Source organism: Acanthopagrus latus, chromosome 8 (assembly GCF_904848185.1).
Source record: "Acanthopagrus latus isolate v.2019 chromosome 8, fAcaLat1.1, whole genome shotgun sequence".
In the NCBI taxonomy this organism is placed as follows: Eukaryota; Metazoa; Chordata; class Actinopteri; order Spariformes; family Sparidae; genus Acanthopagrus; species Acanthopagrus latus.
In genome coordinates, this window is record NC_051046.1 from 27,211,453 (window position 1) to 27,238,745 (window position 27,293).

At 40.5% G+C, this 27,293-nt stretch overlaps 1 protein-coding gene across 5 annotated transcripts; it reads right to left on the reverse strand.

Annotated features, from left to right (window-relative positions):
• Window positions 1-2,948: 2,948 nt before the first annotated feature.
• Window positions 2,949-26,647, reverse strand: chka (choline kinase alpha). Of its 5 annotated transcripts, none has more exons than XM_037107145.1 (13): window positions 26,118-26,133; window positions 25,182-25,290; window positions 24,551-24,611; window positions 23,095-23,148; window positions 15,300-15,413; window positions 14,222-14,355; window positions 12,277-12,381; window positions 11,492-11,550; window positions 11,314-11,401; window positions 7,641-7,749; window positions 7,450-7,556; window positions 7,239-7,320; window positions 2,949-6,793 (listed from the first exon to the last, which is right to left on the reverse strand). In XM_037107145.1, exons 2-13 carry the CDS (start codon window positions 25,226-25,228, stop codon window positions 6,734-6,736), a joined length of 1,020 nt encoding a protein of 339 aa, XP_036963040.1. In that variant the 5' UTR covers window positions 25,229-25,290; window positions 26,118-26,133; the 3' UTR covers window positions 2,949-6,733. The 5 variants fall into 5 exon arrangements, with proteins under 5 accessions (XP_036963040.1, XP_036963039.1, XP_036963038.1 ...); XM_037107144.1 differs by lacking the exon at window positions 26,118-26,133 and adding an exon at window positions 24,748-24,918 and having other exon boundaries at window positions 25,182-25,273; XM_037107143.1 differs by lacking the exon at window positions 26,118-26,133 and adding an exon at window positions 24,748-24,918 and having other exon boundaries at window positions 25,105-25,244.
• Window positions 26,648-27,293: the final 646 nt, after the last annotated feature.

The following is a 27,293-nucleotide window of genomic DNA, read 5'->3' on the forward strand; positions in this document are numbered from 1 at the left end:
TCGCACCGGTGAGAGACAGTGACCAATGAACTGAAAGCTTCAGAATAACAAATTGGAGCTGATGTCACAGATGCTCCATTTTTTTTCTTGCAATCTATGAATTCTCTGACATGGCAGTACTTTGGAGCCAACGAACAGTTTTTATCTTAATTTTGAAGTGGTGTCAATCAACTGTGTGTCATGGGTTTCCCCACTGGGCAAAGAGCAAAGCGAACCACTGATAAATGCGCCGAAGAGAGCGATGTGGCTCGTGTCACTGAAAATGTTACACACCATTATGTAAACTGTTCCCCTGGTTCACTCTGCTGCACCCTGCAACCCTCTATCTGACTCAACTGTTGGCGCTGTTGCACAGCCATGACACTACAGAAAATAAGGGAGAAGAATCCACAGCAGGATTACGAGTGTGGATCACACAGATTACCTTAATTTGGTCTAGCTCATCGAATTCTTAACTTGACAAACTAGCTGTGCGGTAAAAGACCAAAACTTCTGCAAAGTTTCCGACAGCACAGTGTGGAAGGCTTGACACTGACTGAGGCGGTTGTGTGAGGACAGTGCAGTTGGCTGCTGCTTCACTCCACCAGGCCAAGTCTGACTCACTGCTGCTCTCACTGCCGCATTCCACCATCTCCTTCGTCTCAGTGTCCATTAACTTAATCACCATTCCACATAAATCTGTATTGTCTGCCTTGCTGTGAAAAACACAGGTGTCCTTACCTACTCTAAATCTAGCTCTAAATCGTCACAATGAGAAACTTCAGGCAGCAATATTCATCACATCATTCCCTCAAAGCATTGTTATATTTAGAAAGAGATCCACAGTGTCTAGAGGATAATGGCTACTGACAACACATTCATGTTTCCAGCTAATAATTATTCTAATTAACAATTTTGCATCCCTGACCTAGCTCTCTCATGCAACATTATGATGTTTTTTTCTATCACAAGGAATCGTGTGTTTTGATATTTTATGGTGTGAAATATGGCATACCTCAGGGCTCTGTCCTCGGCCCCCTGTTTTTCTCTTGACTTATTTCACATCTTAGCCAAGCTATGCTTGTCGTGTATAGGTGTGTGCAAGGATGTGCTATTAGCACCCAAAATGAGGGCTACCTGCCTCTTATTCTATGTCTTTTAATGCAATGATCAATAAGTCGAATGAAGTAGACCAACTTGAACATATCATTGGTTTGACATATTATGTGCAGATTGTGCCATCTTTTGTTTCAGTCACACAATAAATGGTGTCTCTTCACAAGATGGTCTTGCGTTTCCATTCTTTTTTAGTTTACTCAAATCTCAAAGCACTTCACATTCACCCTGATGACTGAGGCTGCTAGGCAAGGTGCCAGCCTGCTCATCGAGAGCAGTTTACGGTTCAGTATCCTGGCCGTGAATACTTCCATGTGCAGCTGGGGGAGCCTGGGAAACAAGCAAGCATGTACCTGTTTCCTCAGTTTGTCAATCCAAACCACACTGAAGCCACCAAGCCTGTAGTGACTGAATATGATTCTGATAGCGCTTTGGTGGCCCATGGAAGGCATGGTTAACTGCAGACTGCTGAACGGGAGACCCCGGTGCCTCCCTGTGTGCAGACACCTGCTGTCTCAGCTGTCTCCTTAGAAAAGACTGCATTCCTATTGGCATTGTCATCAGTGACTTGCCGCTTGAGAAGAGAGTGGGCTGGGTCGTGTGTCATGTGCCTTAGGGGAGGATGGGACGCCTGCCTATGATAGACAGTTGGCCATGACAGGAATTTCTGGTTCCGCAAAATCCCCCTCCACTACCTTATGCTTTACTCATGGGCTACAATAGTTTAACATATTTCAGTCAAAATATCTTAATTCGGTAGCTTTTCCAAGCAAGTACATGCATGTTATTGATGGAAATTAATTAAGCAAATATTTATTTCTGCCACTCTCATGCCACCCCTTGAGCTTTGGATCAGTCCCCCTCACATTAGTGCTTTTTGTCCTGCTAAAGTTAAATCTCAAACCGTAAACTGTCTAATAACCACTGCATTTCTCTAATCTTCTATAGTTTCTAGTTTTCCACAAGCCATCGAGCTGTGGCTCTCATTTTCTGTCCTTCATTGTCTCTTTCCTCTTCATGCTATTTTCTCTTTTTTATCTCACTCACTCTCTACCTGGTTTGCGTCTTCTTTCCTCTCTTTCACTCGGCTTCTCTTTGCAGGACCAGCGTTGACCATCTCTGGCCATCATCTGTTGGACCCAACTAGCTGACCAACACTGGCATTCCTATAGACATGTTGCTAGTGTACAGCCTCGAGTCTCAAAAAGTCCGGACGCTGTGTTAAACATAACTAAAACTGAACGTGATGATGACTTGCTGAATCTATTGTGCAAAGACAAAATATCTGCTTATTCTGAATTTGATGGCAGCAGCACGTTTCAAACAAGTTGGGATGGGAGCGACAGAGGTATGTGGGACGCTCCTGATTGGAAAACACTCAACAGGTGAACAGCTTGAAGGGATAGTTCGTGATTTTTGAAGTGGGGTCATATAAGTACATATCTATAGTCGATCTGTTCCCAACCGTAATCACCGATCAGTGCAGCCTCTGTTTGGAGAAGTAGAGAGCTGCTCCAGCCCAGACACTCAGCTTTGTACTGCAGTGAATGGGGTACAACACCTCCGTATCCCTACACACTAGCGCAACTGCGTAGGGATATGGAGGTACGGTTGAGAAAATGTAGTGCCAAAAGAAAGGCAGGTCTGACGGCGATGTAAAGCGATGTGAATTTTCTCTATACAATGTACACTTGAACTGTTACAGATTTTTTTAGGTGAGCCTTCTTTTAGGTGGTTTATTTAGCTTTTTCTCTGGATATCGCTACAATACTATAAAACTGTTGTTAGTAAACACCGTTCATTTGCAAATGATTGCAGCCACTCAGCCACCATGAAAACAGAGGGAACCACTCAACGGTCTCTTTAATTTTTATTTGTGCAAAGCAGAAATGTACATTTACAACCAAGATCAATGCTGCAGCTCTTCAAGCCAACCTTTCTAAGTCACAAAGAATGTTTTTTTCAGGATTACATTATGCATTCAGTATAGCTGCATAGATAGCAAAGGTTATTAAAGTGAGTCACATGATAGTGTTTCTGTGACTGCTATATAGAACACAATGTGTTCCTCAGTGAATTATATAAACACTATCTACATTCTCAAGAATGGTAAGATACAAGTTTGTCATTTTTTGTATTGGAGAGAATGTTTAGCAAGGCCCTCTATATTTCTGTTAGTGAATATTACATACATTTAATTACAAGTAGAAACAGAAGTGGCCTGTTTGTTCTCTACAATTTTGGAGTACAAATTTTAGTGATTTTGGTTCAAAGTTAATGTGATACTGAAGGTGAAGTAACAATGTAGTGTAATAGTTACAGATCACCGTGTCCATTTTTTCTGTAACAAATATTTAAAAAAACATGAAAAAGGACCACAACATAAAGACAGAAATGGCATGTAGTGAAAGGTCAGGGCAGATAATACAATTCAAAAGTGACGGATAAAACAATGAATACAAATTCTGGTTTGGTCAAAGAAAGAGCCACTGAATGGTATGAAAGCAAAGACCTTTACCTCTCAGGGGATGTACCAGTAACACTTTTTAAAATTTGAATGGTTGTCCAGTATAATCCACATTCTGATGGTGCATCCCTAGTTCCACTATCTCAAAAAATAAATTTCAAACTATACATAAACCACATTCAATTCATAGTAATATGACAATAAAATATACAATACACCTATATGTAAAATAATAACATTTCAACAACTTAAAGAATCACAGTTCAACAACCCCCGAAATGTTAAACATGAAAATACTCAAGTACATATATTGTGGGTTATTTTTGTCTTGGTCCTCAGATCAAAAGTGCCACAGCAGACATTCAAACACTCCTGAATAGTTCCAGTATCAGGTGACTGGTACCCTTCACAGGAGTCACAGTATCATTTTGTTGGCTTCCATGCTAAATCACAGGGTCTCACAGTAAACATGGATGTATAAAGCCGCTACAATATCACAGGAATGTACATGGATATTACAGCAGCACAGTCACACCGTAGAGCGCAATGTGAGTGTGTCTTTATGCATAATTCCAAAGCGAGGATCAAATCCAAGGAAACTATTCAAACTACCTAGAGCAGATACTTGGCTTTTGAATTGACTTTCGCTAAAGCCCTATCCCAAGCAGTTATTGTCCAATCAAGACTTGGAAACTGTAATGACAGTGCAATACAAGAACAATGATTCTCATTTATTTTTGTATCCTGGTAGCTTTAGCCTCAGTCCTTTAACATGTATATTGTATGCAGCCACCAAGCGCATATTTAGGTTAACTGGAAACACTAAATCAGTATTAACAAAATTAGCCAGATATTTTTTTTTAAGACATTAGTGTTAGATTGTGTTAGCTTACTCTGCAAGCTAGCCACTAGCTAATAAAATCTGTCATTTTCATTGTAAACTGCATATGTGTTGTGTAAGATGCGAAATCTTAACAGGCAGAACAATATTAACTGAGAGGATAGGCTTAGCAAAAGGTAAATTTTAGTCTTTAATTCTTCTCTAAGTTAGCCTAATGAAGTCAAATAGGCACTGCTACTGTAATGGTGAACTGAGAGGTCAGCATGTGCCCACTGGTACCAATTAGAGTGGAAAGAGGTTTTTCTGACCAGCTCCTAGTAGGGCTGCTCAAACTGCATATTTTTAGCCCCTGGGTATCTTAGTCCCTTTACACACTCACATTGTTAACCCTGGGTTAAGCTCAGCCCATGGGGTCTACAATACACACCGTACTTCTAATGGTTACATTCTTGAATGTTGTATTATTACTCTGATTACCTTTGCCCTCTCTCACACTGGCACTTTTTAGCTCTGCGTTTAGATTTTTCAGGGGCTATACTTATTCCAGGGTTAAAGCTAAGCAGCATGATTCACACTACACATACTACACAATATGCATTAAAACAGGCAGCTTACGTTAACATTCTAGAACGTTGTGTCACTACTCGGTTTACTTTTGCCTGGTTTTACACATTTTGGCACCTTTCAGCCATATGTTAAGTCAATTTTCAAGGGATAACACCAAAATACTTAGGGCTAACCCTGCTCCGGGTCAGGAAGCACTAGGCCTAAGTCATGGTTAGCCTACCTTGGAATGTGCCAGTGTGAAAGCTGTCTTTGACTAAGGACAGCAGTTTGAAAAGCCCAAGTGCAAACTTTCTTATTGTGGAGCTAAGATGGTTCCACAATTGATTTTAGACCTAGGCTAAGTGCAGAAAAAAGCTCTAATTTAAACAAATATCCCGTTACATAGGAGCGAGCCTAAAAGGAGAATGTATGAGGTATGCCTGGTACACACAGGGCACAGTACTTCACTGCTCCAGTTTTGAAATCCTTTGTTAAATGTATTAGACTTCCACCATGCTAGGCCAGACATTGGCCATAACATGAGCAAATATATGTGTGATTCACACTAATGACTCAGCTCTTAGTTGCAGAGTGGTCTTGTTCACGGTTTGAAACAGTTAGAGACATATTTTACTAAATACCCCTTTAACAGCTGTACAGTATGGTGTGACCTCCATGTGTTATCTTAGCAGTAGGCACATGGACCAAAAACCCATCACCAAAGAATCCATTACCACAATAAGAAACCATGTTCATGTGCACTGTGGGATGTGTCTGGCAATGCAATGATAATATAAAAAGTAAAAAAGCAGAAATATGGTCCATCAGCTCCCTAGTGTCTGAAAGCCCCAGGTTGGAATGCGTTTTGACTAAGTCAGACAATGAAATGTTAATACCCAACATGTAAACTCCACAAAAATGTGGATCTACTTGTTACAGTGATCCAAAATAATACCATAAACCAACCAAACATCTGTCAGTTAAAATTCATTGCAGATCAGTGTAACTACTTTTTTAGCTTGGAGGCCACAAAGATCCAGACCTAATTGAATGGAAAAACCTTATTTTTGATGTCTTTGATTTGTTAGTTTAACCAGTCATCCAGAAAAGGAACATTAACTACTCACATACTTGAAAAGTCACATAACTGCATTTACCCTGGCCTGAAGAAAATAACATAACTGCTTGACAAAGCAGGTGTGTAAGTGTAGACATCAATCCGACCTGTTGATCAAGTCATGATTCCATCAGCCAACAAGTCAGCCCATCAGTCACAGATAGGGCCTGGTTACTGGCACATTGAGATCTATATATAATATACATAATTAGCGATTGCCTGCTTCTGTTAGCAGGAATCTGCCACCACAAGTTCACATTTTTCCAACAGAGCATTTCCATAAGGGAATGATCAATATATAAACATTGATGCAATGTTAACTTTTCCAATCTAATGCTCAAAATCTCCTGCTCAAAGCGTAACCCTGGTGTTAGTGATATGGTACGAATAAGGCAGAAGCAGAGAGCAGTGATGAAGGTTAGTACAAGTAAATGTTTTTCTTTTTTTTGGCTCTCAGGGGGTTACGCAGAATAAACTTTGAGCTGTTACGGAGCACCTAGCCAAGTGATCCAGTTTTGGTTTTGTCAACACAACACCTACAGTAGCTGGCCAATTCTCTCAAGGCAGGGTGTATAAGTAAAGCGTGGATCGTGCAGTCTTTATCAGCCAGTTTGTCCTCCTCCTGCCTGGGCTCAAAGTGTTGTCAATCCATCCAGTCATCGCTGCATTAGACAGCCCACACTTTCTTCTGCTGGAAGTAGGCATCAAATCTGGCCTGGGCGTACTCCTACAACACAGTCAGGTATACATAAATACATATATACCATTATACATTATATATATATATATATATATTGTCAATTTAACAATAACTGTCAATTTTAGTACTTGAGTTCATAGCTACGTGCTTGATTTGTTAACTGCTATCAAGGAATATGACTTTCCTTCGTAGTATGTGTGAGAAAAGACGTCGCAATATTTGCGGACTTCTACATGGTGTCCACTGATAATGTAGTGGGCTGGTCTGGACAGAAAATGCCAGTACTGCCTAACTCTTAAGTTTTGTTTGTGTCACAAAACAGCCTTCCTCTCTGACATCTCGACCAAAACTCCTCCAACCTGTTCTTTACACAGTAAATACTCACAATACTGCTTATATTTGCTTTTCTGACTAAAACAAAGAAGTCATAAAAATGAAAAAGAAGCATTTAAGTAATAAAGCTTTTACTCACCAGGTATCCAAACTTGATGGTGGAGAGTCGGGCCTGGATGATTGACCACAAGCCCCAGAAGAAGTGGGATGCCAGAGAGAACCTACATTCAAAAACACATGGTAACTTTGTTATGTATGCTTTCCAACCCTTCTACTCTATTCTATTGCACTATTGCGTTTTAATGTTTCACAATGTTTCTATTCACACCATGCTGTACATCTGAGCTCACCTGTTGACCTCTATGTATAGCTGCTCCTTCACTCTCATTTGGTCCTCTTCACTCAGATTGTCAAACCCTGGGTCAAACTCCTTCAAGTAGCTTTCGATGAAGAGGAGCTGCACAGAGTTGTGAAAAGTTCACACCAGTTAGCAGTCATCAAGTAAAACCTAACAAATGAGATGTTAGCATCTTATACACACCTGCTGAGCCTTTGAAGGGTAGGCCTGAAGATTCACTTTGAAGAAAGGAAACTCGTCACAGTTGTAGTCATACATCCATTCGCAGAAGTGGTTGCCAATATCAAATCCCCTGTAAGGTTAACAGATGGACAGAGGAACAATTTGAAAATAATGATGACATGTAGATACACTTTCTGTTTGTCATGTTGCGCCTGTTAGGGTTTATATTGTATAACTTGTTTTTGAGTTATACAATATGTATTATCTATTGTGTTTTTGAAGAGTGGTAGACTACATAGAAGGTTGAAGGTTTTCCCGTGGCGACGCGACAAATTTCACTGTATTGCTATGAAACAGCTGCTGTAGCTGCTGTGACTCGACTGCATGTTGTTGAAATGCCCCAAACTACACAGGCTTCATAAGAGTTCCAGACCTCAGACAACTAAGCCAATACTGGACTCAGGAACATAGGAAATTACAGCTTCCAAGCTTGTTGACAAGATCCACATCAAATTTGATCTGAAAAGCCTTAAAACTCTGATAACGGTATATGGTGAAGAACCTGAGTTGTCATTGGCCGTCGTGGCTGTGGCGGGGTGAGAATACATTGTCCAATCTTCTCTGAATTTCACGTTTGATACGAGTCCTGGCCTTAAAACATCTACATCCTGATTTGGAATCACAGTCATTGTGCCACCTACTGGCAACAGGAAGTGATACTGAACTTCTTCAGGCAGTGTCCAAAACACATTGAAATGTAGAGCCAGGTTGTCTTGTCAATGCATTTCAAATTGTTTCACTTCCTCTGAGCAAGAAACGTTAACATCACATGTTGAAGGCTGAGCAAGGACAGGGGATATTGTGTCAACCAGACCAAGACATACTAGTGTGTTTGTGTGTGTGGCTTTCACACTTACTTAATTATGGTCAATTCTTTGAAACCTGCATTGTCTCCACTTTTCTAGGTCTTGTTTGCTCACGTAAACATGAGATCTTGTTTACTGTTTCAATGAGGTTTACTGGCTACTTTTCCAAAGCAGTCCTGGGGGTTAGGGTTAGGCCTTTTGTGCTTTGTAGCCAACTGCACCAACGCCCTGCAGTTTATTGGTTAAAGGTACGTAAACACAGCTGATGCTGGTTCATTCCTACAGACCTTGTGTCACGCCAAGAGGAAGAAATGACTGCTGCAATGTGACTTAAGTTGAGTAATAATACTTGTTCATACTGTTTTATGAAATTAAAAGAAACGATACGTAGTTGCTGCAGGGTAGATTTGCTGAAACGAACTGTCAATCAATAGATTTGAAAGACATTTTTTTAATACTTAAACACATAACTTACATTTTTCAGATATTGTTATAATTACATAGAACCCACATAGAAAGCTGGTGTCAGTAATTGGAGCATTTATACACTAAAGATTATGAGCAAAATAAAGCTATATCTCCATCAGATTAATTGTTGCTAATAATTGTCACTATGCAGCCCTACCCCTCAGTGTTGAATTAAATAATCAATTTAAAAAGCAATATTCCTTAAGGCAAGGGAGAGCATTTATGAAGCCATATCAGATCTATAATAAAAACGAGCTGTGGCATGGCTGGAGAGGAAAGGGAGGAATCTGGTGGAGACATGGAACTAATGTGGAGTGTGTTTGGGACTGTGTGCGTGGGTGTGTGTTGGTGTTTGGTGAGGGTAGGGGGTTGAGATGAGAGCGATTTGTTTTGTGCAATGAGCGTGTTGTGAAAATACATATTTCCTGTCATGTGGTTTTTGTCTTGGGTGTGCTGATGTAATAATGTTTCTTAAACAATAATGTGCTTATAGAGTGTAAGCAAAACCCCATGGTGGAAAGCATGAAAGTAAAAGAAGATAAGTCTAATTAATGAGTTAATGAAAAACAGTATTCAAATAAGGGCTAGATGATAGTAAACAGATGGGTATTAGTAGCAAAAGGCAGGAACGGAATTGGACTTTAAATGTAAAAAAAAAAAAAAAAAGTGGGGGGGGGCATTTACAACAAAATTGTTCAGTTCATTTGTCTAAATGCTTTGGTAATTACTCTCTCTGTGATTTATACAAGAACAAATGGACGCAGACCTCATTGTACCCATGCCCCTAAGTAGCACTTGCATGTTAATTCCCACACTGTTTTCAGCAGCTGGGAATTGCCCCCAACACGAAACCTCCCACTGCTCTGAGGGAGTCTGCAAACCAGGCTCATCCCCCTCTGCTTCCATGTCCAACTGATGTCACTCAAGGAGACAAAAAAAAAAAAATCCACAGGTTATGGGGTCTCTGTGCCGATTGGTGGGCGTGTTCCTCTTGTACATACATGATGGCACACATGCTCCCAAGTTTGGCTTGAGCATGTGCAGGGGCTCTTATGTGTGTGTACAAGGTCACGTGTTTGCTGAGTAACATATGAGGAGACTTAAAGGGGCCACGCTGAAGGGAGCTGCAGGGGGGTTGGGAGTGTTTCTGGCTGTGTGTGCGGGAGACAAGAGAGGGAGACCGAGGCCAGCATAGTGTGTTGACCACAGCTTTCCCACAAATGAACTGGTCAGGGCATACACACAGATGGGTTCAGACACTCAGACATTTTAACATGTTTGAAGTCACTCAAAAGGTGCTAAAAAAACAATCATTCTATTGTAGTCTATTCTCAGTCATGTGTCCATAACTGTAGAGGAAATCTACAGCAACCCCATTATCATCACCAATATTTACAGTAGACTGCATAAGGTCTTTCCGTTTCCATCCCATCCTGTGTGTCCTCACTGGTGTGCTAAATTCTGGTTACATAACCGCTACAGTGAATATTTCAACAGAGGGTTGTGAGTTATGAATAATGACAGCTGGAAGGAAATAATGATGAAACACAGACACGGGCCAGGCTGCATTCTTTTTCCTGTCATTTTCCCTCAGGTTTTGCCTTCTTTTTGGGTCCCTATCTGGGTGGGTCTCTTTTTGTCTCTCACGCTCTCTTTAACATTCTGCCTCACTATCAGCCTTACTCTCTCCCTCCCCACACTCCCTCCATCTCCTGCTGCTGCAGTGCCAAGGTTAGTTGTGAGGCAAAGAGCTGGCAAGAGCATGAGGGGCGGGGATTTTGCGGTTGCAGCTGAGGGAGATTTATAAGAAATGCCTTTCAGTCTGTAGTGTTTGGATCAGGCACTCCTTGGTGGACTTCTTGTTTAAACCGTTTGAACTACTCACAGTATGGAGCCCCAAACTGTTCAGTAATACTTACCAAAATAACTCATTATTACTAATCACATGGATAAATTCTGTAGTAAGTAGAAATGAAACAATCTGTGAAATGATGTAAGAAATGTGATATGTAATGAAATGTTAGATATTTTGTCCAAGTCTCTTAAACTATCAAACTGATAAAGAATACACAGCATTGTTAAGCTACATAACAGGAGAGGTTTAGTTGCTATGTCTGTGGTCAGCTGGTTTGTTAACACAAAAAACCGCAAGGGCCCAGGTTCTATTTGATGGACCTGTGCGGCATTTCTATCTCTCCGTCACCTTCCCCCCTTTGCTGTCTAACAAGTTATCCAAAACAAAGGCGAAAAGCCCCCAAATATCTTTTTAAAAATGATAGTCATGATGTAAAAAAAAGATGTGGTTTGTCGTATATAGTAGTACCATTCACACCACAGTGAGACAGCAACTGCTAGCTTACCTGTAATTGTAGCTGCTGTACTCAAAGTCAATGAGCATCAGCTTCTGTTTGTCAGAGCTCTGGCGACCCTTCAGCAGCAGGATGTTTCCTGAAAGGAGCACATTTACATGTTATTTTTAACCAAAGAGAAAAAGATACAGCAGATAGGGCCCAGTGGCATCTACTGTATATGCTTTACCTTCTTGACAGTCGTTATGGCAGAACACTACAGGAGAGTGGGTGGACTCCAGCAGAGACCTGAACACATACAAGAAGGTTAGAAGTCAGAGGACGATCACCCAGCCGGGTTTATACAGCTCTTTCTGGATAAGAGTTTCATCTCTGTGTTTCACAACATTAATTTTAATGTAACATATCTAAATATGCATGAATAGCCTCTGGTGATACACAGTTAAAACTCACTAAAACTTAAGGAATAGTTCAAACAACTTTTCATGAAATATAAGCAAAGGTGATTTTAGAGACAACGGATGGTGGTTCCTTTCCATAACATTCACAAAGTGTTAAGGACTTGAAGCCACTTGGTAATGTATAGTTATATTGACCTGACCATAACATATACAGTACAGGTGTCTTAATGGGGTGGTGTCTTATATTGTAAATACTTACTCTGCTTTTTTTCTAGAATTTACATTGTGTTCTAATCATTACTATGGACCAAAACAAACAAATACTTTATATTGATATCACATATATTAATTTTTGTATTAACTGGTCTGCTCTTCTTTGGCTCCATATGTTTAAAACGTTAATAAATCTGAACCTTTCGGTCTGTCATGTCTTTGCCTGCAAGTTTTTTTCTGTGAGACCTAAATATTATCAGAGGAACTTCACACCTCTGTCCATTCTGTTTTATAACACTGTTTGGAACCTTACCATGGGCCAGTCATATGTAACGCATTCTAATCTGCTTGTTTGTGTGTGTGTGTGTGTGTGTGTGTGTGCGTTAATGCAGAAACATACTTGAGCATATCCATCTCCTGTGGCAGGTTGTAGCTGAGCAGGCGGTTGAAGCGACGCAGGTGGGACTCTCTGGTGAAGTTCAGCCTCATCACCTGGCTCAAGTACCTGTAGAGTGTTACACATAAACGTAGTTACAACACGCTTTCCCAAAAAACATAGGTTTCCTATCTGAAAAATCAAAGTGACACGGTGAAGTGTGACTGTTAGGGACTGACATTTTTAATGTCGACCTGCCACAACGATAAGCAAACCACAGTTGACAGTCAGTAGATAAGAGCCAGAGGGTTATGTTGACCTCACTGGAACTAATAACATAATACCTGTGTCTACAAAGACAGTCAATAATTTCAATACAGCAATGTATTTTGTACTGATTGTAAAAATAAGAATGACATTTTTACCAGTATTAATCATTGGAGTGATAACAGCAATAATTGATAATAAATCATCATTAAATCACCATTACCACCATTATCACATCATAGGTGATTTCATAACAACACAAAGGTGTGACCATATCACTAGAGGTTGGATTGGTATTAAAGCAGTCCCTACCAACTCTATCATGATGTCTGATACATGATGAAGAGTAACTCAGTGAAGTTGTCTGAGGAACAACAGGCAGCATTCAGGGACTTCAGTATGAATCAGGCTCTGTGTGGATGCATCAGCACTCACAAGATCTTGAAATGTGATTCTCATATATCTCATCGTACAAGGTGTGTGACAAATAATGTCATGCATGTCAATACCACATGGGCTGAACAATAAACAGGTCTTGAGTTCCACTGATTTCTACAGCTGTCATTTTACTGTGATGGAATCAGTTGACCACCCACTACTTTTGAGTTTAGTTCATTGTGTTGTATGCTAATTACATCTGCCTGTCCTTAATGATTAAATTTGTAAAATATCGCTTGCATTTTCTCTGCGGAATTGCCTGTAATGAAAAAGACGTGCATGTAAACATTTGACCATGACTGTGTACTGCTTTTTTCATAATCTTCCGATATACTGTAAGTTACTTGTAGCAAGGCTACTGCTGTTACACAACAGTTATACTGGCTCACTTTGAAGGTATAACTTGTAAAGTATGACTAACAGCTCTTTCTTTTCAAGTATTATTAAGTCCTGATTACCCTGGAAGAAAATCTTTCCAGTCATAAAACTGAATATCGTTCAACAGCCAAGGTCAACTTGCTGTTGGCCTGGGTTAATTACCAGGCCAAGTCATCAGAGAAAGATAGAGCACTCTCTGCTGAGGGATTTAACACACGCACAACCCAAATCTGTGTCTGAATTGGCTATGACTGCTAAGGTTTAGCTTCTGCTCAAATTCTCTTACATGTCTTAAACAATTCAGTGTTACGTCAATTTGATATTATGCAGTCCAGATAATGGGGAGACTTGCTTCCATTAAATGATCTGAAGTCATTTTTGTCAAAAAAGTAAAGTCAAATCCCAAATCCTGATAAATAATGATGATGATGATGATCTAATACTACATAGTATGATTCTAATCTTTGTCTGACATGGAAAACAATCACATGGCTGGACAAACAAGTGATGATTTAAACACATAAGTAATAAACCATGACAGAAAATTACTGGAGCAGGTCAATGGACTTTATCACCACAAGCTGACACACTGTGCAACCTAAACAGCCAACACGTGAAAACATTTTGAAAGCAACTCAAGTGCCAAGCATAATGATAAGCCACCTGCCCCTTCATCTTCACGAGATAAGTAATCAGTGCAGTTAGGCTTACTTTTGCGGGATTCAAAAACCTTGGTTTAATGTTAGTTTCAAGTCTGTTCAGTCTTTTGTCCCCATCTCGCATTTTAAGTGAAGAATGGGCTTTAGAATATCCCTGAAGACGAGGCAAGACACAAGCTGGGGCAGGACAGGACAGGGCAGGATGAGACAAGACTTGTGTGACTTACTTGTCCATCGTTCCAAACAGCCACTTGGGTTCTTTGTTGAAAGGCATCCTCATCGCATGAAACTTGGCCATCTTCTCTGCAACCTCTGCTGAAATGCTGGGGTCACTCAACTCACAGGTGTCCAGTTTACGGCTCTGTCAACAGGGTATTAGAAATAATTATTAATCCAGAAAATTAATGAATTAACACAGGAAATGCTACAGAACCCACATATGGTTGGTTTATGATAGCCAAAGTAAAATACTTAGTAAATATATAGAGACGCCAAAACCAGATCCAGTTTAAAGCTCCCCAGACCAGCCCGGCTGGTAAATATGAGCCAGCTGTGTGTAGTTTACTGATTATGACTGTTCTGAAATTGTGTGTGATATCCTAGTGTTCAAGTTTAATGATAACCCTTACTGACAAATAGTCTCGTACAGTTTAGGCATGTCTTGGACATCAGAGAATAAGAATAAGGAGGTTTTTTTTCCCTATATCAGGTTTTGGATGATAAGAACCAGACGGGCTTTCGCTTTCTGTCAGTAGATCCATGTTCAAACAACATGACATGTGTGTACCTGATTTGCTGGTGGCTGGTTTTTTAAATTGTAATGGTAGCCACAAGAAGCCAACTGAGGTCAGTTAGATTTTCCGATGATGTGTAAAATAAATTGCATAAAAGCACTGTTTGGCAACAGAAGAGCAGATGTTTTATGGTTTATCAATTATCTCTGAACATTAATCCATGATGCATCACTGAGCAGTACACACACCAACACAACGTTGCATCATTTATTCCCCAGCTGTCAGAGCTTTACTTTAACTCTTGGAGCTACATGCCTAATCCACTACCATCCTGCAAATTAACCTGCTTTTTATACTGAAGCTAAATCTCTTCACTGAATTCAGATCATATATAACAGGGCACAATCACGTGGTCAGGTTATTGTTGTGTTTTTCAAAACTGGAGCATGTGGACAGAATAAAATTGATACGTCAGACGTTTCACAATGATTCAATTAATCATGAAGAGAATAGCGTGTTCCTATTATTTTGTCCGGCCCATATGCATATGAACAGTAACATGTTGACTTACAGGGACGTACTGCTCCAGTCGGCCCTGAGGGAAAATACCATAGAGTTTAGGCCCAAGCTCCCTCTCTGCCAAGATGGCGAACATGACACTCTCCAACACCATGGCCTCCGCCCCCTGGAAACAAATAACAGGAGGAGACTTAACAGCTCTGCCTTTCAAGTATGAGAACAGTCCACACCACCACCAGTGCTGTAAACAGAGCAAGAACAGATTAAGACATGAGACAAAGAGCTTTTGCTGGTCATTAGGTTAGAAAACATGAAAGTTAGATAGAGTGAGGTAGAGTGAGTCATTGTCTGCTCGTTTAGGAACCAAAAAATGGGTTTGCTATGACTTCTTCTGACATTAGTCCTCCTGTTAGAATGAAGGTTCAGGGGGATTTAGACATGAGATCTTCCAAAGGAGATTGTTGTCATTTTGTGCCCCAGAACACGCAAAATAACTCAAATGTATCTTAAAAGTTATGTTGCTATGAGGAAAGAACATCCCATTATTCCAGTTTATTCCAACTCTGATCTAAATTAGTAGGGTTTAGCAATGTTGTTCAGAAATGTTTTAAAACTCAGGTCAGGGTTAGGGTTAGTTTTCTTTCTTGGCAGAATGCCTGGTGTCTCACGTGAGAATGTTAGAACTTTAGTAGGCCGAGGTGCATGTCTGAAAGGGACTCAAGTGGGAATCAGGAGGTGGAGGGGAAGGACAGAAGAGTTTGAATGCTGTGGTCGGGGTTAGCTGAGTTTGCCTGTCAGAGTGGTGAGGAGAACACAAGAGGTAGATTAAAGCTTCTGGGGGAGAGTTGGCCCACTCAGAGCGCCAGTCACTGTTGAAGCTGCTAAAGCAGACAGGACAGCCTTGTCTTACTCCCTTTATCTTAGAGACACACAAAACTCACATACCAAAGCACATAGTCTGGACGGGCTCAAGGTTAACTGGGAGACTTTCTCTCATACCAACACAAACAAGAGCCCCGGAGCTTGAAAGACTCAAGCTGTGCGCTGGCTTCTCACCCACTTGATTCTGCTCCAGTCCATTGTGTGGAGAAGACCGAAAACCAGGCTTCTCACCAAAGGGGAAGGACCCCATTAACTGAGGAGAGAGGTCTCTAAATAGAACAAGACAGGTAAGTATGTTTCTACAGGTGATTCGTTACATGGGAGACTGAAACTCCCCTCAGGGAAGCTGTATTTCAAATAGCCAGTAAGCAGAGTTGCAGTGAATATACTAATAGGAAGTGTGTCCTCAGTAACAGTCCATTTGCCTAGGTAAAGTACTGCCACCCAATTAGATCCACTCTACAACGGTAACTAATCTGTAAACAGAAGAATGTAAATATTTGATGCGGTAGTTGTGAAGTTCAGTTAGAAAGCTCTAGTTAAAGGGACGCTCCACTAATTTTGCACTTAAAAATCTCATCATGGTTAGTGACGGTCAGTCACTGAAAAAATTGTCTTTTATCGCTCTGGAGGAAGAGCGTTGTCAAGTCTGACAGCAATGTCATCAGGATTATCTTTGAGGTTGTACGCATTTAATGTTACCATCTGTCCTCAGTGATGTGATCAAGTGGATCACAAGTCAATTCACACCATTAACTTACTCTATGTACACCAACAAACATACGTCTTTAACACAAATAAGTATAACGATTTCCAAAATAACAAGCAGAACCAAATAGTTAAGAAAATTTTGTTGACAGCGTTTTACAAAGTTTATACAGTTTCTCCTAGCTCAACAAGTCTCCAAACTGAACATTTGTTTAATGGAGGAGTCTGGGGTCTTTCTCCATGGACAACAAAGGTGAAGCCTTTAGTAGTTACCATTTACAGTATTTAGTTGACTGTCTAAATAATGTCTTTTTCAATACAGCTAAAGTAGATGGTGACATCAGTTGAAACAGTGTGTTCAAACAGCTGTTGGGTGTAGGATGACCTTTAGACACGGAAGCAGACTTGTTAGTACAGCAATGGCACAAGAAGTTGACTTTTTACAAGGCAAGAATTGACTTTATGTATTGCATTTAACGCTGAATTAAAAAAAAAAAAAAAAAGCTTTAAAGCAGCTATGAAGCATGCTAGTAAGTTTAGGTTTTTAATAAAAATATGTTTACATACCTGTGTGAAAAGGTGCTTTTGTAAGTACAGCTCATTTACAAGCTAATGGTGCAATCTGTTGCATGTCAGTGTAACCTGAGATTGCCACAGCAGAAACTAGTTTAACATATTTCAGTCATTAGCCCCTTCAGTGAATACATTTCAGATAAATTGCTGCAGTGAAAAGAAATTTGGATCCAACAGCAGGGATGTTGGGATACTTGCCAAAGAATGTGCTTCAACCTGACCATCCAGCGGGAAGCCAGCTCAAAGTAAACAATATTGCCTGCTTTGTGGCTGCTGAGATGTGACACTGAATTTGAACCATACAAAGAAAGTTAATGCAGAGTTCTTACGCCAGGAAACGCTGAAATCTCTTTTGATGTCTCTTTAGAAAATTCCGTGGAATAACTGGAATTTTCTAAATTTCCAAAAAACTGAGTTCTGGGATTACCCAGGGTTTAATAACAAGAGTCAAGGTCAAAAAGAGTTTGGCGGAGATGTATGTAAATCTTCCTTTCCATTTTTGGGACTGCCGTCAACTAGCCGACATACATCACAGCTGGCAGATGCAGACAGGTTGTCTTTGAAATCATAATTCAAAAATGTCTTGTTTAGCCTCTGTCTCAATGCTAATGATTAAGGAACAGAGCAAAAACTAACAACTGTTTTCAGCATAGTTTTATCTGCCGATCATATTTACCATTAACTGTTTCATTTCATCTCTTTATAATATCATGTATCAAATATCATAAACCACAAGTCCAAGGTAGCATCAAGTTGCTTGTTTTGCCTGACCAACAGTCAAAACCCAAAGTTATGACAGTGTATGGAAGAAGCTATGTTTTCCCCCCATAAATGATTACACTTACTCAATTATCACAACAGTTGATAAATACGATCCTGTTGATTAAATCGTCAGTGAATAGAGTTCTATGCAACAAACTTCCATCTTTCAATATAGGGCAAATTCTGAGGATATTGCAGTGTGGATGCTAGATGCTCAAAAGCTGCACTGTTGTCTTTAAAAGTTGAATAATATCAATTGCATGTGAAAGCTGTGAAATATTTTGCTGAAAAACTGATATTAATCTGGAGTATAAAGACTATTTGAATTAAGTATCTATCTTATAGTATGATATGAGTTGAAAATGCACGAAAAACTGTAAAAATGTACATGAGCATTCCATCCACTTATGTAAATGAGAAAATTTTACTAGATAACACCGAATATTTCCTATGTACTTCATGATATTGTGTATGAAAGTTATCAAAAGCCCGAATGATAGCAATAATGTCCTAGTTAAATATTATTTTCCATGTTGAAAAATATGGGAGGAATAGTGAAGAATTCTAATGGTTCCAGCATGCACACCAATTACATGTATATAGCTTTTAAAGAATAAGAAGTCCAGTCCAGTCCAAGATTATTGGAAATTACAGATAGATAACTTATTCAGTGCATATCAACTGGATCAAGCCAAATTTGAATTTTACTTTATGCAGGAACAGTGTTCAAAGCAAATAACAACACTGCAAAAACATCTTAAACAAATAAAAAAACAGCATGAACAGTGTGCAGCATATTCCAAATCTTTCCCAGGACATTTGAGTATACACCCCATCGTTATGTAATGCCTTATCTGCAGAATGCTGATCACATGCGGTTTCAAATCCCCAACGTGAATTATCCACATTACCATAATCATCTTGACACACATACTGCCAGAAAACAAGCCAGCTGGCAGCCTGTGCATTAAGCAGAGCAAAGACTTAAACTCTTATGGGGCCAGCTTATGGGATATGTAGTGACTCCTCTGACCATAGTCTAGTGACTCAGCAAGTGTATCATCTTGGTTACTATAGAAGTACTGACCTAGATCTGAAGCAGCCAGTCATCGTATGGACTGTCTTTAAGTATAAGCAGAGTTCATTCAGCTTGTTGTAACCTACATTTGCTACATGCCAAGTTGAGAGAGTTCAGATCAAACTATCACGTCAGGGATTTAGTTTGTGTGTAATCTCTATGAAAGGGATAACCTCTACAAACTAGCTTCAGTCTGGGTATCTGAGGACAGGGCTGTACAGCAATACAGCAATTACAATGTTAACTACGCTCTTGTGCAGTCCACCGGTTTAAATTAAGTCTAAGTGATAAAGAGTAATGGAAAATGTATAGCCAACTGCCACTGGAGCACTTATTACATTATACTGTAGTTATTTCAACCCAACTCTTTTCCTAAACCTAACCAAGTTGGCTTGGTGCCTTAATATAATAGTTCAAAAGTCAGGAGTGGGTGCGAGAGGAAAGAGAAAATGACAGCAGAAAACATTAACTTAAGCAACAGCGCTACCTAAGAAGAAGACCCAATTGACAACAGCCCTAGTCTCAAAAGGCAAGGACACATCTGAAGAGATGGGTCCAAGAAATTCGGTAGTGTGGAGTTGTTCTATTTAAAGTGCGACATGAAGCAGAATACCGTGTACTGCCACCTGTGTCGAAAGCATGTTCCCACAGAGTGAGTTAACACCACTAGTCTTTTTACCATTTGAAGCAGTGCCATCCTGTAAAGCATGCACAATGCAAGACTTTACAGTCCCTGCCCAAATAAATGCTGGTGGTCCCCCAAAACAACCACTGTGATACCTGCGCAACAACAATAGACCATAGTAACCTCCTCGTCCAGAGCCATGCCACGTGACAGAAAAATTAAGAGACACAGTGATATCACAAATGCAATAGGTTACTTTATTGCAAAATCAGAATTAAGAGTTTCGCTTATTATATACACCCATTGTATCTATTTGAAATACAGTGGTGTAGTGTTCTACAATACATTTGTCATGATCAACTTCTAACAGAAAATTAACATTAACCCCTTCGCACCCACCTTTGTTGGTAATTTTTGCCTAATTAGCATACCGAAATGGAAAAGCTTATAACACAACAACTACAAGTCCCAGATGGATGTATGATACTTCACCTCTAGTTTCTGAAAATGTGCTTACCTAGCATGTACCATACACACAACCTAAATGACATCAGTTCAAACATGGCTCTAAAACTTTTTTTTTTCTTCGAAAAAAATAGGTCATTTTTGAATAACAATAACTCAGATGTGCTTTAGGTAAGGCATATGGCAATATACCACATACCTTCTACATCTTGTCAGCTACACCTGGATGAAATTTCAGACTTCTAGGCCTAACGTTATGGTATCTTTACATCTCACTAAGGAGTAAAAAGGAACCTTTAAGCTTGAAATTGTGATTTGATTTATCCTGTGATATCTATCGGTATCGACTGATATGAGAAAAGGACAGGGAGGACAGAGAAGAAAAAAAATACAGATGTCAAAAAAATACTGTGCTCATGTCAGACCCATCAATCATAGAAAAAAATACATTACAATACAAAAAGTAGTCAAACTGTTGACTAAATACTGATCTGGGAATGGACTGGGCCAGCCATCCCTTATCTTATGGTTTATAGGCTGTAACAGGGTTCCATGCAGTAGCCCTAGTGGTTCCATATCGATTGTCTGACCGTCCTACAGTAGTACATCAACCTCCGTTTAATTTCCTCTGACCTATTTTAAATGCCACTGCTTGTTTTAGCAATCTCTTTGATTTGGCTCACTCTCCCAGACCCATTCAGAAGTTAATTATTAACAAGTCAGAAATGTCAAGCCAGCTTACCATGCACACACAGAAGAATTTCAACATTCCTAACAAGTACCTCCCTCCCCGTTTCCTGTTTTCGGACAGGAAACAGAGACTTCCCATAGTAGATCTGAATATCCTTTTTTGAATGAACTGGGGGGCTGCACATTTAGCCATTTCAGCCTCTATATAACATTCAGTCTGACACCTGATGTAGGAGTTGGGATCAGGTAGTCTCTGGATATCTGACTGAACTGAAATTGTTACACTGGTCCCATATCGGTGCTGATATTCAGCTCTCAGATATTTTTCGCGGCTAGCCTTTGAGTGATGCAGCAGGTGCACTGTGTACTGCTGACAGCTGCTGCTTAACCTCAATACTTATCCATTGTGTTTTGTGTGTCAATAAACCAGTGCGGGGAAAGATTATTTCTCACACACTGTCCATCTGAACTGAACAGCACCACTGCCGCGCATGTGTTCCCTTCATGCCAAACACTACTGATAAAGGCTTGAGTAAATACAGCATTACATAACATCCACTGGCAATCAGCATAGGCATACTATTAAATATATATTGTATATTCTATAAACCACATCATTAGATAGGGCTGTGCAATTTATCAAAATTATATCGTTATCATGAAGTGAGACAAAATATATAAATTTGTCTTTGATTTTAGATATCGTTATATCATGATATGGTTTTACAGACTTCTTTAGGTTAAGCTGATGTCATTTTCTGTACTTACCAGAACCGGTCGGGACTCAAGACTAACTTTTTACAGTGGTTGCACCGGTGCTCCATTTTTCTTTCACTCAGTTGCACCAGCGCATAATTAAAGTGCACCCAATAATACATTTTAACTTAATTTATACATTTAGTTTAAGCAGGTCACGTACTTTTGCGCAGGGGACAGGTGGAACAGCTACCTCCATCAATGATGTGTGGTGAAATATTTTGTCGACTACAAAACTTAACGTGAGTTTTCAACAGTATTTACATTTGTATAGTTGTACATCTGTAGTAACATATCTCTTGTAGTAAGTACGTGTTCATTTACATCTACAGTCTGTCAATATGTGTGCTACTACGCAGCAGTGACGTGTGAATTATTCTCACAGGGAATAATATGGTGTCATCCAATCTACTCCAAATAGGATTTGCCTTGACCAGACAGCATTGTTAGAGAGGATAGATTGAGGTGAGGTTATCCTGAGACACTGACACCTGGTCAGTTCTTCATTAGCGTCACTGCTAACTGAAAGCAGGATTAGGGGGAAGGGAAGCTGTCCAGGACAAGCAACAACAGCTCACAGGAGCTATCTTGCTTGATGACCTCACCCCAATCACATGACAGGGAGCTGTGATTCAGCCTGGTGATGTGAGGGTCAGGGGTCGTGATCACGTGACATGACGCAGGGTAAAGGAATTTCTAGGTCACTCTGTGTGACGTCTGGCTGGGCTTCAGGCCGCTAGCATCGACTCTCTGAACAGATTGTATTATGGTTTTACACAAAATTGTGGATCCTATGCCAACTCAAGTGCAAAAGTCATTAAAGCAAAAGGTGGGCATACCAAATATTAAGACATGCTGAAATTCATGGACATTCTCCAAAAATGAAAATTTTCACTCAAACTGTTAAGCTGATCATGTTCAAAACAAATGCAAAATAGAAGTACTATGTCTCGCAGTCTTGTACCTTTTGACCCAACAGTACACAAAATGAAAGCAGTGACTGTAGCATTTCCCAACTCGGTCATGCTGTGCCAGGTTTTAGTAAGGGGAGACAGGTGTTAAATCGATTCTGAACTTAAGTTCATAAACCCATGGGGTTAGAAAAGTTCAGCCCTCTCAATAATTTCCCAGAAACAAAAGAAGCAGACCAAAGTGAAAACCTCTTCCCAACAGGGAGGTAAGGAGAGAATTTAGGGAAACAAAAGAATGTTTTGAGACATCCAGGGACAGCAGGACAACTGTTTGTGACTGAATGTGAATGGACACTGGGTGACATGCTGTATGGTGGCACCATTACCAGTTACTTACTTGGCAGTGATTTTCTTTGTTTGACTGTCTGGAATCCCCTTTATTACAGGACATCTATCAACAAAAGAAAAAGGAAAGAACTATCCATGAATACATGTGAAGCCTTCTAGCAGCGTCAACATCAACACCTAGCCATGCCTGCAGTGCAGACAGTACAGTATGAGCTCAAACATACACCAAGTCTTTTGGACAGGACAGTGCAGAGGATCGGTGGGAATAATCTCTGCACTCCCCTGACTGCCAGCCAGAAAGACCACCCATCTTTTCGTGGGTGTTGCATTTTACTGTTGATTACATATTAAAGCTGTGGCTAAAAATGTACATATTTATTTAGTGAATCTACCCATTACCCAACATGCTATTCACATATATTCCATGCTGAGAAACGCTGTCTTCAGTGCAGTTGGGCCTTGTTTAATCATTAGTAGCTGTGCACTCTGACAATGACATCTGAGTTTCGTAATCATATTAGCTTTTTGATTAGACGTCACTAATGCCTGAGAGGCAGTTCTGTCCTGACGGAGAAGACTGCAGTTACCTTGGTGAAGGACTCAGTGCTCCCGATCTCTCAGACATCCCTAGCAATAAAAGCTAACTGCTTATACAGCCATTAGCAATTATACAGGCTTTGGTTAATACTTAATTCGGGTCTCATTGCACCTGTGGTTAATGCACACATGGAAAATCATTACTTAATGGCTGTAAATGACTACATTTAGGGCTGAGAGAGAAGCCCATACTGGCTGCATCGTTCTTTCAGTATTCTATTTATCACAGCAGGCCAGCACAAACAACACGTGCTACAAAAAAACACCTCAAATGATATAAAGCCAAGCAAGATAATGAAAGAATGTTGCTTCCAGAAATCTTGAGTAAATGTTTTTTTAAAGTCCTTGAACTCTGATCACTCAATATTCAGGAGAAATCAATGGGTGGCTACTTGAGATGGTGACTAAGTGGTTATCTTTGGTGGAGCTCTGCTGCACATAGCAATACTGCAAACTGTGTCTGCCGTAGAAGCAACTTGAATTATGAACTCTGGACACACCAGCCACATCATGTAAGGAGATAAAAGGCCACTATCTGTCTGTGTTATATTTGACCACTGTAGAGCTGCAACATAACATACACTATCTATCTGACTTTGTGCTCACTATCAAGCAACAACAAGCCAAACTGCATCCTGGTTAACGACTTTTCTTCTTGCGGTTTTGTTTTTTCAGCTGATTGAGCTGCAAAAGTGCAGATTCATCCTCAGGCTCTTCAGTTTGTCCACTAGTAGACTTCTTAATGATTAAGTATCACAAGGCAGGGATTTAGAGAAGAAAAGAGACAGACAGGAGAGATGTTTCAGCAGTTTGTTTTCCCTCCACACTGTATCTTCCCACTTTTGTGCTACATGAGTGTATGTTACGTCTTTGTATTAGGCTGAGATTTCAGAGATCTCATACTGTACCGTGTTTTTTGGTGGGTTCACCTGGGAACAAGAGTGCCCAAGGCACGCTCCTTTGGGAAGCCTACGGCAAAGAACACATGCATGTACAGCCATGGGGGTACATCACCATGTACAACAATGGCTAAACACGCACACACACATACATACACACACATACACGCGTGAAGGCATAACGGCACATGCATGAATACACTTACATAAGCATATGACCTGCGGACGCACACACAGCAACTTCTGGTGGTGGTCCTGTCACATCACACGGTGTACGTATTATCATTTGTCCTCATTTACTGGTTTCTGTGATTAGCGACTCCAGCTGTAAAGTCTCTGTGTAAGTGTCATTTTGACCCCAGTTACGTGAGTCATGTCTGTGATAAAGGTCAGACAAGTCATCAGTCAGTATATGATTTGTACATGATTTCTGCTGTTATTTGTGTGTGCTGTACATCAGCACTTCTCTTAGTTTAAACAAAGAAGTTATTACAGACTCACAACTACACACAAACTGAGGGGGTCATGTACGACAACACATCCTTGCGGAGACTTTTGCTTACTTGTATCTCTCTTGTTCCTACAGTCACACACCAGTGTTGTTTGGCTAATAACATGTGATGAGAGATGTGTTTCCCACCTGCAGGATGGCCCCATAGAGGCGCAGCAGGATGCTCCTTGGTTCATCCCCAACAGAGTCCTGGCTGTCGGGGAGGCTGCACAGGAAGAGCTTGTTGCTCAGACCACCCCTGCAGGACAGACGGCCAGGCGGACAGTGAACAGAGATCCTTTCCTTACATGCAGAGACTTTTATTTTGTCATTCATACAATCAACATCTGTCTGCTCCCTGTCTGTCTTTATTACTTCGGAAAAGGTTTCTCAGGATCTTACTGTGACTCTTATAGCCATCTCTATCATACTCTATAAGATAAGTTTAACAGACTATACAGTTGAGCATTCTTCTAAAATGCCTGTAAACCTGTACATGAATTATTCGAGTGATTTGTTAGCCCTTTTCAGTCAGACACTGTGCTGTTTAACCAGAGAATTTCGGAAAATTATTAACACCAGGATTTTGAAAACATGAGCTGAATGACTTCTGCTGAATGATAGCTGCTTAAGTGAATAAAAAAACACCATGACTGGGCTCTAACGTCCCGACACACTGTATTTAAAGGGGAAATCCAGCCTAGAACGGAAACTAAGCACTCCATCAGTGTTTTCAAAACGTGATTCACCATCTGTCCAAGCAGTCAAATGTCACCATGAATTTGGAAACAGAACATCAGGACTCTGACATGTGTTAAAGACCTGTCGCCAGGTTTGGGGTTTTTCTGGGGCGTTGGCACATTGACAGTGAATTACAGTCTGACTAATGGCTTTCAAATGCGAATGAGACTGAGATAACGGAACCTGAGCAGGGTGTGTCTACTGAATAGTCTCCAGAAATAATCCATTGTTTTACCCTTTAACGCTTCACATCATGAGACTGGGCGGTATCAGAGCAGTCTTCTCACTCTAGCTTTCTAACTACGGACCCCATTTCCATCTATCGAGCAAAAGAACAAGCTGTACCTTATGATGGTGATGTGGAAATCGTCCTCAGACAGGGTTTTCCAGGCTCCACGGAGGAACTCTCTGCACCACAGATAAGCCTTGCGCCGGGTGTCCAGGTCGGGCTGGTCGGGGCGAACCAGCTCCTTGCTGTCTTCCACGGTGTCGGGCTGAACCTGCAGGGCGTTTTCAGTCACCAGCAGCCCCAGTGACATGGAGGGGGAAGAAGAGACCCCGTTGATAAATTTGGTTTTCATTTTGTTTTCTAAAAAAGAAAAGAAAGAAACCGGAAAGAAAAGATGCTGAGTTGAGCGGCTCCTGAGCGAGTGAGCAGTGAGTACTCTGGTTTGTGACGCAGGAGGATTTATTTCGCTTATTCGATGACAAATGTCTCTTCTCTCGACAAATAAATGAAGGGCAGAGTTGTAGTTTGTATCTGTTCTTTATTATTCGTTGGTAGAAGACGAAGTGTCGTTTCTTCGGTGAAGAGGAGTTCAGAAAGCGGAGACGAGCTGCTACTCTGGACACTGTGTTGGCGAGGAATGAATAACGGATGAGGGACGCGCCGCTTTACAGGGAGGGCGGGATCACATGACAAATCCGCGCCCCTTCTCTTCGCTCATTGGCTAGCTCGGACACAACCCCTCAGGACCAAAACAAACCCGAGGGTGCGTTCAGCGACTGTCGGACACATCGACGAATTCCAACACGATGGTCATTGCGGATAAATACGGCAAAGCATGATATACAGCTATGCCAATAAGCAATATTATAATATGAACACAATCTGAAACAGCAAATTCCTTTTGAGATGGCAATGAGTGAGTAATATGCATTTCTGTCGCCCAGCGGCGTCAAAACTACCCCGTGTAGTCTCCACTGTAGCCTAAACAAACATGGTTTTGTTTACATACAACATTTTTCACATATTGTGTGAAACCTTGAAGTCTCCTCACCGCCTCAATACATTCGTAAAACCTGTTCAGACTTTGTTTTGTACGGAAGAGGATTAGGGCCACTGAATTCTTACACCCCCCAAAAAATCTTTTTTATTATTATTTTATTTTTTTTCAGTGGCCCTAATCCTCTTCCGTAGTTTTGAAACCTTCCGGTATCATTTTTTTTTCACGTTGCAACTCGTGAGAAAAAAACAGAAAAAAACACATAACTTCTGTCGTTGTACGTGAGTCTACGTAT

Coding starts and splice junctions, on each gene's coding strand:
- chka (XM_037107141.1), bottom strand. CDS start 26,353: ATGAAAACCAAATTTATCAACGGGGTCTCTTCTTCCCCCTCCATGTCA. Junction 12,382..14,221: donor CTGTTTGGAACGATGGACAA/GTAAGTCACACA, acceptor AACACTCTACAG/GTACTTGAGCCAGGTGATGA. Junction 11,402..11,491: donor CCATAACGACTGTCAAGAAG/GTAAAGCATATA, acceptor TGCTCCTTTCAG/GAAACATCCTGCTGCTGAAG.